Source organism: Cucumis sativus, chromosome 5, assembly GCF_000004075.3.
Source record: "Cucumis sativus cultivar 9930 chromosome 5, Cucumber_9930_V3, whole genome shotgun sequence".
NCBI classification, from domain to species: Eukaryota; Viridiplantae; Streptophyta; class Magnoliopsida; order Cucurbitales; family Cucurbitaceae; genus Cucumis; species Cucumis sativus.
This window is the reverse complement of record NC_026659.2, coordinates 31249734-31268410: the sequence shown is the minus strand read 5'-3', so window position 1 is coordinate 31268410 and position 18677 is coordinate 31249734. Positions and strand designations below refer to the sequence as shown.

The 18677-nt window shown below is 34.0% G+C and overlaps 2 protein-coding genes across 4 annotated transcripts; both read right to left on the bottom strand.

The window, feature by feature from the left end:
• Positions 1 to 809: 809 nt before the first annotated feature.
• Positions 810 to 8404, bottom strand: LOC101220511 (ribosome biogenesis protein BOP1 homolog). 2 transcript variants are annotated; one of them, XM_011657751.2, is made up of 18 exons: positions 8158 to 8404; positions 6686 to 6906; positions 6420 to 6539; positions 6116 to 6270; positions 5300 to 5417; positions 5087 to 5188; positions 4649 to 4805; positions 4220 to 4328; positions 3990 to 4092; positions 3672 to 3822; positions 3443 to 3575; positions 3251 to 3357; positions 3105 to 3172; positions 2946 to 3006; positions 2291 to 2518; positions 2097 to 2181; positions 1382 to 1560; positions 810 to 1218 (listed from the first exon to the last, which is right to left on the bottom strand). In XM_011657751.2, exons 2-18 carry the CDS (start codon positions 6893 to 6895, stop codon positions 1133 to 1135), a joined length of 2172 nt encoding a protein of 723 aa, XP_011656053.1. In that variant the 5' UTR covers positions 6896 to 6906; positions 8158 to 8404; the 3' UTR covers positions 810 to 1132. The 2 variants fall into 2 exon arrangements, with proteins under 2 accessions (XP_011656053.1, XP_031741954.1); XM_031886094.1 differs by lacking the exon at positions 8158 to 8404 and adding an exon at positions 7864 to 7884.
• A 1277-nt stretch (positions 8405 to 9681) lies between these two features.
• Positions 9682 to 17454, bottom strand: LOC101203146 (DNA primase small subunit). 2 transcript variants are annotated; one of them, XM_031886470.1, is made up of 17 exons: positions 17295 to 17454; positions 15881 to 16012; positions 15698 to 15748; positions 15422 to 15597; positions 15109 to 15180; positions 14888 to 14999; positions 14179 to 14263; positions 14044 to 14095; positions 13898 to 13959; positions 13704 to 13819; positions 13508 to 13623; positions 12763 to 12831; positions 12497 to 12554; positions 12193 to 12266; positions 11007 to 11055; positions 10796 to 10875; positions 9682 to 10060 (listed from the first exon to the last, which is right to left on the bottom strand). In XM_031886470.1, the coding sequence occupies exons 2-17, from the start codon at positions 15996 to 15998 to the stop codon at positions 9998 to 10000; spliced, it is 1353 nt and encodes a 450-aa protein (XP_031742330.1). In that variant the 5' UTR covers positions 15999 to 16012; positions 17295 to 17454; the 3' UTR covers positions 9682 to 9997. The 2 variants fall into 2 exon arrangements, with proteins under 2 accessions (XP_031742330.1, XP_004141619.1); XM_004141571.3 differs by lacking the exon at positions 17295 to 17454 and having other exon boundaries at positions 15881 to 16308.
• Between the last annotated feature and the right edge of the window lie 1223 nt (positions 17455 to 18677).

Here is an 18677-nt window from a genome sequence, read left to right as displayed (position 1 = left end):
AGAAGGGGATGGTAGATTAAATTTTGTTTGGTGTTGCACTTTTATTGAAATACCTATATCATAGAACAACAAGTTTAAAGATAGAACGACAACAAAACGCTAAATTCACTCTTTATATTAACGATTTTTTTTCAAAGGATAAATATGCATATGTACTAGAGGTGGGAGATTCTAAATTTGAGGATGCAAAAGATTATGACAAAATGAGACGTTGGAAAGAGGTTTTTTCAACTTTTAAAAACCAACAATTTTTTTAAGTTAAAAAGAATAAAGTGATTCAAACCCTATTGATTATTTTTATTTTTGTATAATCGTACAAAACCACTCATGCTTATCTTCTAATGCTTTTTAGATCAAGTTATCATGGCCTGATTTTTTAACTTAACTCTTCGAAAAACTAATATTTTTATTATTGTGTTGATAGTTCGAGTTATTGTCAGTTTGTTTGTATGTTTATTCTCAATTTTGGTGTTTAATCTCCGTTTGAGAGAAAACTTTATTTAACTATCATTTGAGTATGCACAAGAGTGGTACGTGAGCCTAGATATCAACGAAAAGAGTTATAAGGATCACAATTGATTATCTAATCACAGAAAAACAATTACAAGTTAGTAGTTAGGTGTGAAAAAAAATGGTTGAACTTAAGACTTAGACATTAGACTTCTAGATGTAATTCATTGTATTAATCTGTTTTAAGGGTAAAAATGGTTTAATTCTAAAATGTCCCTTTGGTTAAATTTCTTCCCACTTGGGTCAGAACTTCAAATAAGAACTAATTACCCAATTTCAAAAGATGACACTCGATCTCATACCATTTTACTATACTCTTTAACTCCATTCCTAACCTCCTTAGCAAAATTTTAGGTGATATCGTGTTACAACTTCGTTTCCAAGGGAGGGCACAAATAATTTGGACAAAACCATAAATCTCGTTCCTTTAAAACATGGAATCTAAACAATGGACTAGCTTTCTATTCATGTATAATCCTTACAATTGTGAAAAGATTAGATTGAGCAAACAAAATTTGACTCTCTTGGGACCTTCATCAGATCCAAGCAGAACATTTCCATACACCAAACTGCTGTGAACATGTGCCGGCCACGTGCCGAGGTTGGTTTTCGTAAAATCTTCTCAATGGCAGTACAATTTGATCACTGAATCTGCACCAGCAGTAAATAACCATGGCTGCATTGGGTGAAACTTGCAATCCATTACTCCTGCATTTGAGAAACAAGCAATGTGATAGTGTGATAACATCAGTTTCTACAATAGTATTGCATACTTTTGTTCAAAAGCCTACTTTCTTTCTGGTTGATTCATATTTTGACGATCAAGCTTAAAAATTGTAACCTCACATCCAAAAAGAACTTATCTACTCACCTCTTCCATTGACGGTTTTGTGTCCTCTTAGTATTTCCAACGGTGTAATAAGAGGATTCTGTGTAAGATCAGAGTAAACCATCCCATGGAAAACATATGCGGTGCCATCATCAGAGCAAGATGCAAATAATGGACGTGATCGATGGAAGGCAACATTTGTTATATCTTTTGGATGGCAGCTGCACAAATATTCCAAAAAAAAAAAGGTCAGAGAATCGACTTCAAAAGATAGTAAGAAAAAAGGGGAAACAAAAAAAATTCCTCATTTTTCCTTAGTTGAAACAATTGCTTTCATTGGGAGTAATCAATTTGTGAGATCTATATGGAATCGTTTCTTCAAGGAATGTGATTTTATGCTTGCTTGTGGGAGATGTTTGAACATCTCTGACCAGGGAGTTCATCCTCCATCCACCCTTCAAGAACAAAGGATTTTTTGTTTTCTTTTGTTTGCAGGGGTATGTGCATGTTCATTATTATGGGATATTTGGGAGTGAGGAACAATAAAGTGTTTGGAGGTGTGGTGAGGAATCCTAGCAAGGTTTAGTTTTTTGTGAGGTTTTGTGTCTCTTTAAACTTCAGTTTCGATGATTTTTTTTTAATTATTCCTTAGGTAAAAAGTCCCATCATGTGAACATTGTTTAACATTTAAATAATTAAAAGACGATGTTTCCAAGCTAATTCATTCTACCAGGGCTAAGGTAGGTAGGCAGATTACCGGAGAATTTTGTAAGGCTCTGATGAAAGATCCATGTCAAACCAACATAACTTTCCTTCTCTGCTCCCCACGATAACATTGTCACCTACATCCAAAATTCAATGTCAAGACTTTTTGAAGAACCAAAGTTTTTATATGGAAACAGCACAAAGTAATAAAATCAAGTCGCCAGTGAGGCTTAAACGTAGATGTACCAGCTGGATGCACAGCAATAGAAGAAACTTCACGGAGTCCAGTTTTCAGTTTTTTCAGGAGCTTTTGCTTCAATAAATTATAAACACGAACCTCCTTCTTCGTTGATACAAAGAGAATAGATTGAGTGGGGTGAAAAACTGATGAAACAGGAAGCCCATGCAACTTGAATGGAATTTTTTGTGTTAACTTTTTAGAGAGCTGATGAATAAGAACTGCTTTTGATTCACGTAAAAAAAGTCAAGGAAAACTGTTGATGTCTTAAACAAACAAATATGTAAATGTTCATCCAACATACAAGAAAATATAAGGCACACAGCACTATTTATGCCAAGGAGCATAGGACCTCATAAGTAACACTCAACCTAAGCAGCAACATTTATTTTCTTGCAAACTTAGAATCATGGACTTCAAAAGAACATATAGGTGAAAAAGAAGGCATGAACCTAAAATGCATCAGGTTGACTTCAGCAAACAGATGTTATTCATCAAAACTTAAGAGGGGTCAGACAATAAAATACAATTTTTACAAATGCATAGAATAAATATAAGAATTGAAGGTTTTACTATAGACTAGATGTACGAACACATGTAATTGAATGAAAATTCAAGTGAAATGAAGGTGGTAAAACTCCAAAACAAAATTAAATAGGATATCAGCTGGTAAAACTGTTGAAAGGTAGTCTCCTTTACGATGCCATTCAACTGCAGATACACTCTGCAACCCACATTGAAAGACAAGAAACTCCAGTTACATTAGTCATTTAGAAAGAGTCACTTGATTAACATTAGGGAGAGAATGTGAATAGAAAGCACCTTAAAATGCCTCAATCTAATCCCCCCAGTCTTGTCATCTTGAAGCCAGGTCGCAGCTGGTGTTTTATCTATGCATAGAATCACAACAAATTAGGACAACAATCAAATTAACCAAGGAACTAAGACAAATCACTATTGCATACTACCAGAATTTTCTGTAACAGGAAGCTTGTCAACATGGAGAACTTCCTTAATTTTTGCTTGCACCTCCCCATCCCCAAGACCAGTGTTTAAAAGTAATACATCAGCACCTCTGCAGAATGTTTATTAGAAAATTAACTAAAAAAGGATATGATACCATAGTTTAAACATCCTCAAAATGATATCACTAGTCTTACGCAGCAGCAGCCAATATGGGAAGATCAGGCCTAGGATTCCAAGCTACATACTTCACAGGTTCCCCAAGCTCCAACACTTTAAGACATCTGCCTGTTTCAACTTCCCATATCCGAACAGTTCCATCCAATGAACCTTGACTCGCAATAGTAAAAAAGAGGATCCAAATCAAAACAATTGTTTTGGTCTCGTGAACAAAAACAATCAAACTTCTACATTTGTCATTCTTACCTGAAGCAATCCATTGGCCATTGGCTTCAGTTGAAATGGACATTACCGCATCCTTGTGACCTCTATATTCAAGATAGCATGTAGTCGGATAAGGTCTAAGATCTTTCCGGTTTGGCAGCTTAGGTTTCAAAGATTCAGGATCAATATTAATCTGGAACATGGAAGTTATGGGAAGAAGAAAAAAAGATCAATCTATTTGAATAGTAATTAATGTAATAGAATAACATCAATATAACCCAAATCTCAGTAAGGCCTAAAAAATTATAGAAGGGTTTTTTTCTTTTGAGAAAGTAAATGATCTTGATTTGTTTTGCTTACACGCTTCTTCCGAACACGAGGGCACAAATATAGATCCAAACAACGCTCAAATGCATCCTTAAGAGCATTATCATAGGCAGGTACACTTCTCATGGATGTAAACCTGACCATAAACCGATGGATATAAATATAAACCGATGGACGCACAACAAAAACAAAGGAGATAACTAGATGATAAAAATAAAATGAATAATACTAGAAGCTAATGGCTATATAAAAAGCTTTATCACCTCCTAGGAATAAACTTTGGTCGATCTTCTTCATACATTAACTGATATGAGTTTATTTCTTCTTGAGTAGGGATATATTCCAGTGAAGGATTATATGATTCATCATGACCTGTCAAAAAGTAATAAACTTTTAGCAAATAAATTATAGAAATGATATTATAGCATTACAGGAGTATATTAGTAATTCATTAAGGAGTTTGTTAAGGTATTACCTATTAGGTTATAAAGAAAGGAGGTAGGAGAAGAGAAAGTTAGGTATTGATTCAATTGGCTTAAAGCCTGAGTGATCTCAAGAAATTAAGGGCCCACGTTCCTTTTGTAAGTTAATCTCTTACATTGCAATATAATTCTAGTTTAATTTGCATTTCATCAATCTGCCAGATAAAAGTGGTAAACACCTAAAAATCTGAAAGACAGTTAAAAGAATACCTGGCAACTTTGGTTTTGGTGCAGGAATGTAAGACAGATGTGAGGTCTTCTCTGTGGTGCTCGAATCATCGCCCCACAAATCGTGGAACTGTTGCTCCTCTTTGGGCTTGTCAAACTTAATGTGTCCATTTCGAATTGCCCGAACTAATCGAACAACCTAGGAATTTTCCAAAACCAGAAAATGTGAGCAAAAAACATCGAACTAGTATATCATCACAGGTAAGCAAATGCCTTTATGATAAATCAAGATTCAATGAACATGGAAGAACATACAAGGAAAGAAATATGAAAGAATCACAAGTGTACATTGGTACAATCAAATATATGATTATGGTCAATGGGAAAACATTTCTTATTCTGCAGAAAATTCTGCTAAAGACTAAAATGGTAGAACACATGAAGCAATTTTAATCTGTGAACAAAATTTGAAACCATTACCTTCTTGGCCTCCCATTTTGACCGGATAAAACGCCTCTTTGGTTCAGGTGCATTTGACAGTGGGTGCTTAGCATCATCCCACTTAAACCAATCAACATAAGGCTGCAATTGAAATTTTTTTAAAAAAAAAAGCAATAAATTAGGAAAATCATGTTGTTGCAAGAAATACTTTATCAAATAACATTTAAGCTAAAAACATCACAAACTACAGACCGCATGGGGATCAAAGTCTGCATGTGGTGCCTTTCCTTTGAGCAGTCTCCGCAGTTGCCTGACTTCTTCCTTCGATAACTCTATTATCTCATCATTGTATTCATCATATACCTTGCGCCTAATGGATGATAAGTTAATAGACTAAAAAAGTCACTAAAAACACCCCATAAAACAATTGAATGCATATACTCAACACAGTTAGGAGTGTCAGAGTGAGTTGTGGTTTTTGGTAAAAAGCTTGTCATGATCCGTATAAAATATTCAAAATCAAAATACAAAAAAAAATGTTATAACTTTCTCAATCACTTCCTCAACCATATTGATTCTCATAAAAGTACCTCAATCTTCTTTGAGAGCTAATAATAATTCTACTACTTAACCAAGTGGGACAAAAAGGCTTATATACATCATCAATAGAATAAAAGTATTGAGAAGACATCAAGAGACATCAAATCTTACACATCATCAACTAAATGAGGAAGTGTATATGCTAGTTTGAAGAAGTAGCCAATCACCTAGCATATTTATCAATATCCTCAAAGTTTCCCTAGGCCAAATGTTGTCATTGAACAATTGTGCTAAGATTAGACAAGTTGTGTGTAATCAACTAGTACACCTATAGTTATACTATTATATTTTGAGATGTCACATGCAAAAGCAAAAGGAATGTTTCGGTATTGAGTACCTCGGCTGGTCAAGATAAATTACAAAAGCATAAAATGATAGTCATAATGGACACATTTCTTCACATGAACGATAAATATCAAGGTAATGTGGGAGGAAGACAAGAATTGATCTCAACAACCAACAACTTACCAACTTTTTGAGTCATCGGCACTTGCTAAAAATGATTGTAATCTGTCTTCTCTTTCTTTCTTCAATATTTTCTTTCCAGATATGTCATATCCGATATGTTTCTCATCTCTATACCATTCCAAGGGAACATCTCCAACTGTATTCCTAGGAGCTACCTGCAAACAATTAAAATTTAAGAAGGAAACTCCATGCTGCTTAAGGATAAAAATATCAATGTCCATGTCAATAACTCAAATTTACAAATATATTGAAGGATATTCCAGAAGTTATCATCATTTTATGTGCCTATCAAAATTACACCTACCTCATCCTCAGATGAATCACTTTCCTCCTCTCCTTGATCAGGTAAGGGGTTGTCATCACAGTTTTCTTGGTCCTTATCATTCTCTAAATTATGATGATCGTCACCTGCATTGACATTATCCTGCAACAGTAACTCTAAAAATTATTATACGGAATTTGGTTAAAAAATCCTAAAATAAAGACAACAACACGACTTCTAACAAACGTCCAACAACTATTCAAAAATTGAAACAATAGGTTTCCACTAAAAAGATAAAACCTACAGACCTCGCTACAATCAAAGGGTGGAGAAGAATCTAAATGCTGTTGTACTGTAGCCTCATCTAGAGTTGGAGCTTCTTGTTCCAAATCTAGTTCAACATCGTTCTGCTTTTCAGGTTGACTTTTGCTTTCATTGACGTGGCTTTTCTTTTTACCATGCTTCGTCTGTAGCTTGCATGCCTTTCGCGAGCTCTTGTTGTCAAGCTTCAACTTCATTATTTATTTCCCTGTGAAAGAATGACTAGTGAGAAAGAAGGTCAAGAACAAAAAGAACCAATGTAGAATTTTACATGATTTTATTGTTAATCAACTCAGAGGAGACATGTTTGATATGGAAGATAAGCTCCCATATAAGACCACCTATTTTAGCCCATTTAAACAAGTGTAGTCCAAGGGTTAGAGGGACTTTTTGATTTGGATATGCAGGATTTTTAATATTGTTTAAAAAAACAGTTTGAGATACTAGACAACTAACTTGGATCTGCAATACTTTTGCTCAAGAAACTATTGTTTAATATCAACTTAATCTCTTGATAATTTCTTCCTATAATATTCTCTAGTTTTAGTTATTTTTCCTAAGCGAATGAAAAGGGTGATGAAGGCAGCAACAAGAATACTTGATTTAGTAAATCCCATATTGAAATGCTATAAAAACTATGTTTTTTCATAGATATATAATGCACTAATAGAGATAGGGTAACAACAAGGTGCAAAGGCATACTATACTTTACAATCATCACAACAAGCATCCAGTCGTGTTGAACCATATAAATCAGAACATCCACATGCATCGAGGCATGCCAATCATGACCACACACAACTATTTCAGAATTTCGTAGAAGTCTACTTACCTATCGTACTCCTAAAACAAGCCGAATGGGTACCCAACTAAGAAAAGTAACAGGAACACGACATAAATCAACTCGAAATCTTAAATCAATACTTAAAAAATCTGGAGGAGATAATCCTTACCCAAAACCTTAACTCTTAAACTAAACACTACGAATCAGGTCCTAACTACAAAAACAGAGTTTCAAACATAAGTGACTGACTCCAAGCACAATCCGCTTTACCCTACAGCATTTGCATTTGGGTGTCGTAGAGAATTATTTCGTATTATACAATTTACAGTACTTGCTAAGAGTTCGAAAGGGTCCAACAATACTTCAACACCTAAATCTTACCCAAAAAAGCTCAAGTCTTCATTGGAACAAGTCCAGGAGTCCAAAACTCCTCGTATTATACAATTAAGAGTTCGGAAAGACCGGAACAAAGCTTTCCCACCTGACACTCACCAAGACGGACTTCAAACTTTGCATAGAAGTGTTCGAATTAATTTTAAGCTACTCTACTCCAAATTCACAACTATTAGCTTCCAACTATTAGGGACAATTTTAAAGAACCTCATTTGAGTTGGAAAGGAGTTTGGAGCACTCCCACGCACTGAATCTTACCCAAAAGGACTTAAGCATTCTTACCCGGCGGCGGCGGTGGCCGAAGGACGTGATTTTAAGGGGAGACAGAGAGCTGCGAGAGATGGATTGGGAGAAAGAAAAACAGGCGGGAGGCAGACCAGTGGTCGAGGGCAGCGTGAGCCGGAGACGACGTGCGCCGTAGGGAGGTTAGTCGGAGGGAAACCGCGGGCGGCAGTGAGTTTCGGAAGTCTTGGTACGCGAAGAGGAAGGCTGGAGACGTCTTTCCTCTTATTAATTTTAAACCTAAACTTTATATATATATATATGAAAGATAATATTACTTTAAGTTCTTTATAAAAAATAAGAACGAAGAATAAAGCAACAACTAAATATTACACACACATGCCTTCCTCACACACAATAGAGGAGACGGAAATGGAAATTTAGTTCCCGAAAACACACCATCAAATCTTCCAAAGAAGAGGAAGAAGAAGAAGAAGAGCGCAACTGCTGGCTTCGCTAACGATTGCTAAGCCATATTATCCTTCCTCGGACACTTAGAAAAGGAGACAAATCTGATTCAATACAATAAGAGAGGTCACAATTTGAATCCAACAATGCATACATAACCTCAAAGCGACCCTCTGATCGGAGCCTGTTGTTTAAGCTAAACATTCTCCTCCAAATGTTTCATATTTCAAGCTCATATATGATCAAACAATCTTTGTTCATCAAGTTTTAAGTTTATACTTACGTAGCTACTTTGCATCATATTTAGGCAAGCAAACAACACATGAAAATACAAGAATAACTCAAAATTCAACTCTTACATTAATATATCAATTAAATTAAGCTTTTTTTAACAAGCTTGAATTTTTCATAATAATAGATAAAATAAAAAGTTGTTATCAAATAATGTGGTATACAATACATGCCACTGTTTTATTCAAAAAAGAAAGAAAATGTAGTTTTAGTTAACTTTGAGTTAAACTATATACATTTAGGTGTTATTCTTATGTCTTCACATGTATTCAAATATATATTTACTTCAACTTTTCTTTTGCATAAAAACATAGTTTCAATCTTTTTTGACTATTTAGTTTAACGTTTTTTTATGTTTAATTTTGAAAAAAATGTCATTTTAAAAGAATTGAAGCATTTTACAACCATTCAAAATAACTTTTGAAACACTTTTAAAATTTATATTAAACCATATTTTTAAAAAAGATTAATAATAATATTTTTTATAGTCAATTCAAACATGTCACAAATTAGTTGTTATCTTGCTTTTAAAGCAAGCCGTGCTAAGCCATTTAGCCTTCTACCAAGGGATATTACTGCCAACAGGTTGGGGAAATGCATTGGTAATGATGGAAAGCTGGTTAGTTTATGAGACAATTTTAGGTTTCACATTATGAAAGCAACAATTCCCAATGTGATTAAAAATGATGCTGGTAGAATCTGTCCACTAAAGTGTTAAATGTGACATTGGTTCTTTTGTGGCTTTCATTGTGAGTCGAGGTACTTACTTTGTGCATAAAAAATAAGATAAAAATGTCATCCAACGACAATAACTAACAAATAGTCTAAATTGAATCAAATATTCAGAGAAGGGTGGAGCCTTGTACTATCAGATAAAATAAAATCATCAAAATAACCCAACAAAAAAAAAAATAACATCATTTATCCAAACTACGTTTGATCATAATGAAAACATTATGCCTAACTTGTTTAGCCTCGTATCAATAAGGTAGCTAAACATCACATAATATACAGAACGACCCTTGTAACATAACTGTTAACCTCATTATATATACACTGCAACTCTAAGACAATAGAAAAGTGTGGAACACTTCTAGAAGCTAAAAAAGGGCGTTTCCTTAATAATATAGCTCTCTAATCTCTACCAACTCAGAGAATTTTTCGACTGTTGCACTTTAGCATTGTATGAAGATTCTATCTCCTCCTGCAAGAAACAAGAATTATGGCTGAGAAATATATAACATTCATTGGTTTAAAACATTTTTTTTTTTTTGTGTGTTAGAAGAGGTGGGTACAAGGTGTCGCATTTTCTACATTTTAGCCAACTTAGGCAAAATCCAATTGAACATAAATAACCGTCAAAATGGTTAAAATGCAATGGCCATGTTGATGTGAACTCTCGATTTCAGGATAGAGGGAAAGTCTTGTGGCAAGCTTGTTTTACTATTTTGTGGCGGGGTGTTGCTCAAAGGAATGACAACACTTTTAGGGCTGCGAGAGAGTGAGGTTTAACGAGTTTTTATGGACGTTTGTCACTTGAGTGGTTTGTAACTGCTACTCCGTTTTTATACAATATCTGGAATGAGAGAATCAAACTTACAACTTTGAAGTTAATACTGCAACACTTTGTTAATGCTCAATTTAATACTAGCCTGATACCATTCTCATCTATTGATGTATTTTCTTATAGTTGAAGAATCTTTTTATGAGCTTGAAAGTTACTAGCTACCAAACCTTGTAAAAGAGAGTGAATACATGTACCACCACAAACAAACTATACACTATACGAATAATAAAACGATGAAAATGCAAGCAAACAAACTATACAACTGTACCAATTAGTAGCATAGTTCTTACCGTACACTGTTTAGAGCCTACAAGAATGATGATCTAAACTTCTAAGGTCAGATATTCTCTCCATATTTCAAGAAAGATTTACCTTGCATGATTTTAGTAATGGCTGTAAGAATGCCGATCTGAAAAACCTAATTGATTCGCCAAGTGAGGTTCTATCCCAGTCTGTTTTAAAGCAAAAGATTGTAACAGCATTGGTTAATCACATTTTCTGAGTTATCGTACTGCAGTTACCCAAGCAATTAAAGTAGGAACCTCTTGAATTTATAGTAAAGATAGGATATCGTATAACGTACCATTCTCACTATCTACTTCCATGTCTGCTGCATTAAGTTCTTCTAGGAGCTGCAACCCATCATTATAATTCAAGTTATTGCACAAAAGCCAAATTACCATAAAGAATAATGGAATAATTGCTGTATATCTTGGTTTATCTGTACAAATATTATCATCTTTCTTCAGCCAGAATGCACAAAGAAAAAGCTGCTACCAACTGATGTTTTAGAACTTTGGTTGCCTAACAAAGCAAAGTGATTTGTGGAATCTCGTGAGCCTTAGTTGGGGTTTAAAGCTGAGAAAATGTTGCTTTGATAGGGAGTTGGAAGAGTGGAGCAACCTCAGTATTATTCTGAAGGAGTGTAGATCCTTTGTTCCCTGAAGATCGGTTGGTCTGGAGGGTGAAGTTATGTAGGAAGTTCTTTGTAAAGTCTGCCTAATGATGTTGTTGGCTTTTTATTTGAAAGGGTTTAGTTTCCAAAAAAAACTAGGTTATTTTTGTGGACCACGACTGTTGATAGTACCGATATAAATGTCAAAAGTTCAAGTGGATTTCCCCATTTATCCCCCTCCCAACATGTGCATGGTGTAAGAAGTGAGGAAACCTTGAACCACTAATTTCTCGATTGTGGCTTCTGTAGAAGGGTTTGGGAGCATTTCCAGAGGCTTTTTAATTTGAACCGGTGCGTGCCTGTGTCGATTAAAGATTGGGTGGCTGATTCTTTCAATGGAGGAGAGTTGAAAGACAAAACCTTTGTGCTTTAGAGCAATGTAGAAGGCAATCTTATCGTTATCATGGAAGGAAAGGAATGCTATGGTTTTATCAGATAAATGTAATTCTTCTAATTATTTTAGTGATCTTGTACAGGATACGACCTCTATTGGAATAGCCTTCACAATCCTTTTTGTAATTGCACCACTCGTGCAATCAACCGATTGATAATTCTTGTGCTTTGGGAAGGAGACACCTCGTTCCCTTACCCTTTAGGTTTTTTCTCTGTTTCTTTTTCATTTTAAGTTTAAAGTTTATTGACGTTTATAATAAAAAATATATATACACAATAAAAAATCCAAATTTCAGCTTACGTATACTAAATCACAACAAAATATCAGGTATTAAACTGAAAAGTAAACATTTTCCTCGCTGCAAATGAGTATGAAAAGCATAATATTTATGCTATATGCATTTATTTCTTGTTATTTTACCTGGGCAACAGTTGGCACAGTAGTAGGATCAAACTCATCACAGTGTTCAGGGTCAATAGGGACACAGATACGACCTGAAATAAAAAGGAACAGTAAGATTCAGTAATATGTAACCACGTGTTTTCTTCACAAAAGTGAAAAATTGGATCCTTCGTTCTAATCAAATTACTTGCAGGGTTCCAAATCAAGTGCATTTTAATGATTATTTTTTGATAAAACCTTAGGAGTCTTTTACATTGAGACCACAATGAGGTTTCAGCAAGTCACGGTTGATTTAACATTAGCATTTAATTCCAGTACCAACCTGTTTTGGGATGAACACAGAATGGTGCTTTTAGCAGATGATTCATGTGTTTAGTAACCTGAACAATAAAAAACTTGCCTCATCAAGGGAGTAAATTAAAATCAGCGCTAACAAGTAAATTTGAAATTTTTTGTTGCAATCCCTATCCGTGCCAATTAGATATCCAAAATGTAATGAAGCTAAATGCAAGAACAGATTGATTTAATAATAAATGGAGCAGAAAATCTAGTTAATAATCTTAAGAGAAAGTCAGGTAATACAAATACCTCCGAATCAAGCCTGGGGTAGGTAAAAGAGAAAACAATCTCTTCAACATGCCTACGCATTCCTTGTGCCTGAACAGAGAAAACATCACAATTATTGACTAAATGTAGCACAGTTCTACACAACCAAATACTTACATAGACTAAAAATAGAAAAAGAATATGTTGCATTGCACCAAGACACATCTTATTGACAGCCACACAAAGCATGGCTGGAAAGAAATGAAGAAGGGGAAAGAGGAAGCTAGATGATGGAGAAAAGGTAACTGAAAATAACAATTACAGCTACTTGGATTGCACGTGGTAAGTGTTGAAATAAATATTTGTATGTGCACAAAAACTATACAAGAACCAAGTTCTGATTGAAAAAGATGATAAAATATAAAAGGGACAAATATAGACTTGCAACATGAGCCAACAAAAAACGAGCCCACAAAAAGGACAGAGCGAATATGGCAAAATCAGTGATATCGAACGGTAATCAGAGTTATTGATTTTTAAATTTGCTACTTTTACAATTTAGAAAATGTAGTGGCAAGAATCCTATTAAGATATTTTTCTTTGCTACTTTTGCGAGGGCCCAAAAAAAAGCATAAACAAAAGGGATTAATCACTGCAACTCTATTTTCAGTACTAAATGGCTGGACAAAAATGGCTCCAAACTGCAACATTACAACACAAACTCCTCATGAATAAACTATTCCGAGATGTAACTTCTTGCAAGTACGTGAATAGATGTTGATTATACCTTATGTTTTCCTGATTGCAATAGACTTTTCAGTTGCTCCCATCTTAATGAGTTAACATCATTTTTAGAGGATCGCCTATTATCTTGCCACCTTCCCCGTAGGTCTGAGGTAATGGCTGCAAGAGTAACTCTATTAGTATCTAAAGATTATTATACTGACAGTACTTACATGAGACAAATACATATATTCACTTACATTCATCGGGAATCATATCTAATATTTTCTCATATCTCTCCTCAGTTGAAAAAATCTTTTGACTACAAAGCAATTGTGATTCAAAGCTATCCTTGAGAACTTCTGTGTACGATCTCCTGAAAAAATTACATACGCTGGATGAGAAAAAAAAATGAGACTTGAATCATCACATTTTAATATTAAGCAACACTTACACGAGAAATGGATGAAGAACAGGACCCGTTAGAGAAATTTTCTTGCGACTATTTTCATTACCCTGCACATCAACCATATTCAGCTCCATAGCTAAAGACACTAAAATTCCCCAATAAGCCAATAATTTATAACACCATAGTATAACCTGATATAAATGGAAATATTCAGCAATAGCCGCTCGCTGTTCATTAGACAACCTGTAGCAGTGATGGTGGGAATTTTAGACCTTTACAGATAACATAATTTACTACAAATTCAACAATTTGATTATTAGCTTTACCTTCTAGCTTTTCCATCACAGACCCAACAATGAACACCACGGCGACCACTAAATACCCATAGAATGTGGTTAAATCCAAAGTCATCTGCAACAAAAATTTCAAGTGAAGTGTATCTAATGAGAGTGAACAGAACACCCTTTACTATCTAATGCTTCTAATCAAAGGACCGCAATCGTGACCTTAATTCTCAGATGTAATGGACAACGTCAAGTGCCACAATGGTTAATTTAGAATATCCCTTCAAAATATTTGTTAAATAGGCTCAATGAATGGACATATTTAAATAAAAATAACCATTACACATATTACTGGCTCCACAAGATAAAGTAGTACTGCAGAACAGAACTGGAAACAACTTTTATGCATATCACATTTCCTACTTCTCTTTGAATAAAATTACATGTTGAAGTCAGCCTTTAGGAATAAGTTCAAAGGAAGGAAGTACACTTAAGAGCCCAATATGGAATATCTCATTCTCAACAAAAGTGAAAAAAAATAAAGGCTTAGGCATGGGATCTGGAGGAGAAGCTACCAGGAACGTAAATGATTTCTCTCAAGAGAACTAGCATTAGATGATATACAACCTTCATTAGATAATATACAACCTTCTCTGTGCTCATTCCTTTCCAAGTTAATAGTTTGGAGAATGGATACAAACATACTCATTTCTTGAACTACTTTTCAGAAACATATGGCAAATATTCTTACCTCGAAGGGTAGTATGGATCACTTTGATGGCAGCTGTCATTAGAGGCCAGCAATCTAAGCAAACATCAGCTCCAGAACAACAATATCTAACATCATCATAATCGGTCATATCCTGCATATGGAGGCAATTTTGCAATTAATTTCTCAACGAAAAGAACCTGGTAATTAACTATTAAATAAAATTAGAATATAGTGAGCATCATGAAAAACAGCCTGCTTACAATATCAAAAACCAGCTCCCTTTCCACTGGAGTAAATACGTTATCGTCAGCATATGCATGTCTCTTTGCAGGCTGAAATAGAAAAGTTCGAAGTGTATGAGAAAGACAGATGAATCTCGCAGAAAACAACTCTTTCAAACAAATAATACTCAAAACAACCATGCAAAATGCTTGTTGCCTTGACTTACTGAAATAAATCTGATTACTTGAAACCAAATTATGCAAAAGTTAATAATTAAATCATCAGAAATCATGAGAAAACTGAAAGGATAGTGTTAAACTGATGAGAGAAACTGGGAAGAATCACACTTACATCCACACTGTATACAGGCCCAATATCAATTTTAAATGGACATTTTTCCTTGATCGAAATTTCCATTTCAGAAAGATTATTAAAAGATTGGAATCGTAGATAAATATCATTATCCAAGGTGAATGAAAACTCTCTTCGGCCAAAGTATGATTGGTCACTGCCCGGATGCTTGCCATCTACCAGTACATAAAAGCAGGAAAATTACACATACAATCATTAATTAGCTTCCTCTGGGGGATAATATTTTGTTTCTGATTCCCAAAATCAAGGGCTTACCATTTCCATAAGACATCCATTTGAAAAAATCAGCATACGGGAAAAGCTTTCCTGCAAGAATTAACATTTCACATCCTTCCAGTACCAAAAAAAAGCATAAACGAGAAAAATAAACTAAATTTGATGGAACAATTAACTCAATACGAAAGTTTCTAACAAATCGAAAATGTATAACTAGTTCACCGTAATAAATCTTGAGATAATTCGCATCGAACCCATCAGACACAGTATTCTTCGGCTTCTGTTCGTTACCATCAATTACCATATCGCTTCCGCCATTCTCAACCGCTGCAGTAACCATTTTCGCTACAGCACCTGTAAATCGCTGCAAAGTTGAATCAGCAGACGGAAACTTAACCAATAATCAATTCGGACGAAATGGGTTATGAAGTTGGATCGAAAGTTTGGTAAACTGGGATTCGACTTAGCAGAGAGCGGTGTGATTAGTAAAGAAATGGCGGCAATCGACTGAGAAATTGAGGGAATATTCGAAGTTTTGGCGGGAAGTTGCATTTTCTTTTCGGTTCGGACAGTTCGGTCGGTTTGAACCGACTATTGATGAGCCTGCACGTGTGAGAGACAGTCGGAGGCGGACGGTCTCAGCAGCGATGGCGTCGGAGGACGGCGGGTGACCGAGGGAGATGTGATTCTAAAATTTCTTTTTCTTTATTAAATTTATGCCATAACGAGCACGTGCCAAAATGACCTAGCTCAAGAGTAATTGATATAGTGTTTGAAAATTGTCCGTTCATTTGAATATTTTGATGTTAATTTCTATTTAAATTTTTAGGGCTATTTTTAGCGTCTTCATTCTCAAAGAAGGTGACGGTCATGACAATGATAAAATAGTGTGTAAGATAAATGTTGGTTTCTCCTTATTTATCTTACTAGTGAAAACACGTTGATTTTATATCTTATCAATTTATCGTCGGTTCAATCCTTACTTTTGATTGTTTAAGACAAAAATCATCTAAATTATAATGATGGCATATAGCTAAAGTAAATACTACTTTTTATTTTAAAACTTCTCGTTTACGATCTGATATAGTTTTTACTATTTTACATTCATGTTTTTTTATTATTTACTACAATGTTTATTATTTATTTCTCAAACACGTGTCTAATTATCATCCCTAAATAACCAATTTCTTGTCCTATATGATTATAAAAATCTCTCTCGATTTGTTCTAAAATATATATTTTTTAAGAAAAAGTCTAGATTGATTTTTTTTAGTGATAACATTGTCGATTTATTTTAGTTAAAGAAAAATAAGAGGCATACCTCATAACAATTAATTAATTGAAAAAACAACGTGAAAAAAATTGAATAAGAGAAATATAATATAATTTAATAAAATTATTTTAAATGATATAATTTCTAAAAAATATTTACAAATACAGCAAAATATATGATAGACTGATAGACTATCAGTACTCATATATTTTGATTCATTTTGCTATATTTGAAAATAAACAACCCATTTTAAGTTACGTTGTTGATTATTAAAGTTTCTCATAATTTAATCAAAATAAAAAACCATACATACAAACACATATATTTCGACTTACGTATATCTTTCTCTTCGGACAATCATACCTTTCACGCAACAAATTAAAGAGACACCTTTCACGTACTCTCCCCTAAGGCCTCGGACATACACGGATACAACAACTTACGTTCAAATGTCATTGTTGCCAGAAGCCTTTGAGGGAGAGAAAGCAAAAGGAATGTCTTCTTGGAGAGCGATAAACCACAAAACTCTTGCTTGAAATATTCAACTATTTGCTCATAGGTGTTTGCACACTTGAGAGTAATATATTAGATTAAGGTCTAGAAATGGCCATTTTATAGAGCACATAAAAAGACTTGGTTTAGATTACAAACCCAAAGTTGTAGAATCTTTTCGATTATATTAATTACTTATTTCCAATTGGATTGGGTATACGAATCTAATCTAAATAGAATCACTTTTTGGTCTTAAGTCGTTTATGTTGTGTGGATTTCATTAGTTTTTTAGTGCATGTCAACGATGGAACAAGAGATTGAACTTTTGACTTTAAGAAAGAGAACGCAAACCAATTACTCTTACACTAAGCTAACTTTGACATGAATGAATTTTACTAAATAAATTAATATCCAAACATAATTTTGCGTATATATTATTTTTCATAAGAAAAGTGCACAGGTTTAGATTAAGTTTTGACATCTTATTGATCCGATTGAAGAAAATAAAATTTCTCACTGTTGTTTTAGGAAAAAATTATCAAATAAAACTTTGACTATCAGTGTCTATTAGTGATAGATGATAATAGTCTATCAGCGTACATCTCCAATAAACAGTGTTATTTTGTCATATCTGTAAATATCGTGGTTCATTTTACCGTACTTTATTGTTTATTTATTTACTTTTATAAAAAATATCATTGAAATCAAAGTTGGCTCCTTAGAGACGCACGAGACAAATTAATATTAAAAAAAGAGGAAAGGAATCCCATAAGTTTCAATTATTAGGCATCAAAAACTTTGTTCTTATAATATACTCCAATCAAAGTCAATAAACAAAATAAAAGTGGCATGTTTTCCCCATATTGACATTCCACAATTCATATATACCTTCTCTCTTTTCAATTGCATAATATCTTCATTATATTCCATATATGCACTTTTTAACTTATATTTTACAACTTCTCATTTGTAGCCACTAGATCATACCATTATCATTTTATATACTTTTATTTTCCCCATCCATATAGATCAAATCATTTCATGTTATCAAAATAACATATTCAGTTTTTGTCTATTTAAATACAAAATGGAAGGGTGTCGTGAAACATACGCGTAAGATTCACAATCATCGACGGATTTAGTACAAATCTATGGAGAAAGTCCTCAACTTTATACTCGTTTGTCCATATATATATAAATAACCGAGACAATAACAAATTATAAGGTAGTCTAATGGTAAAATTGTCTCTTAAC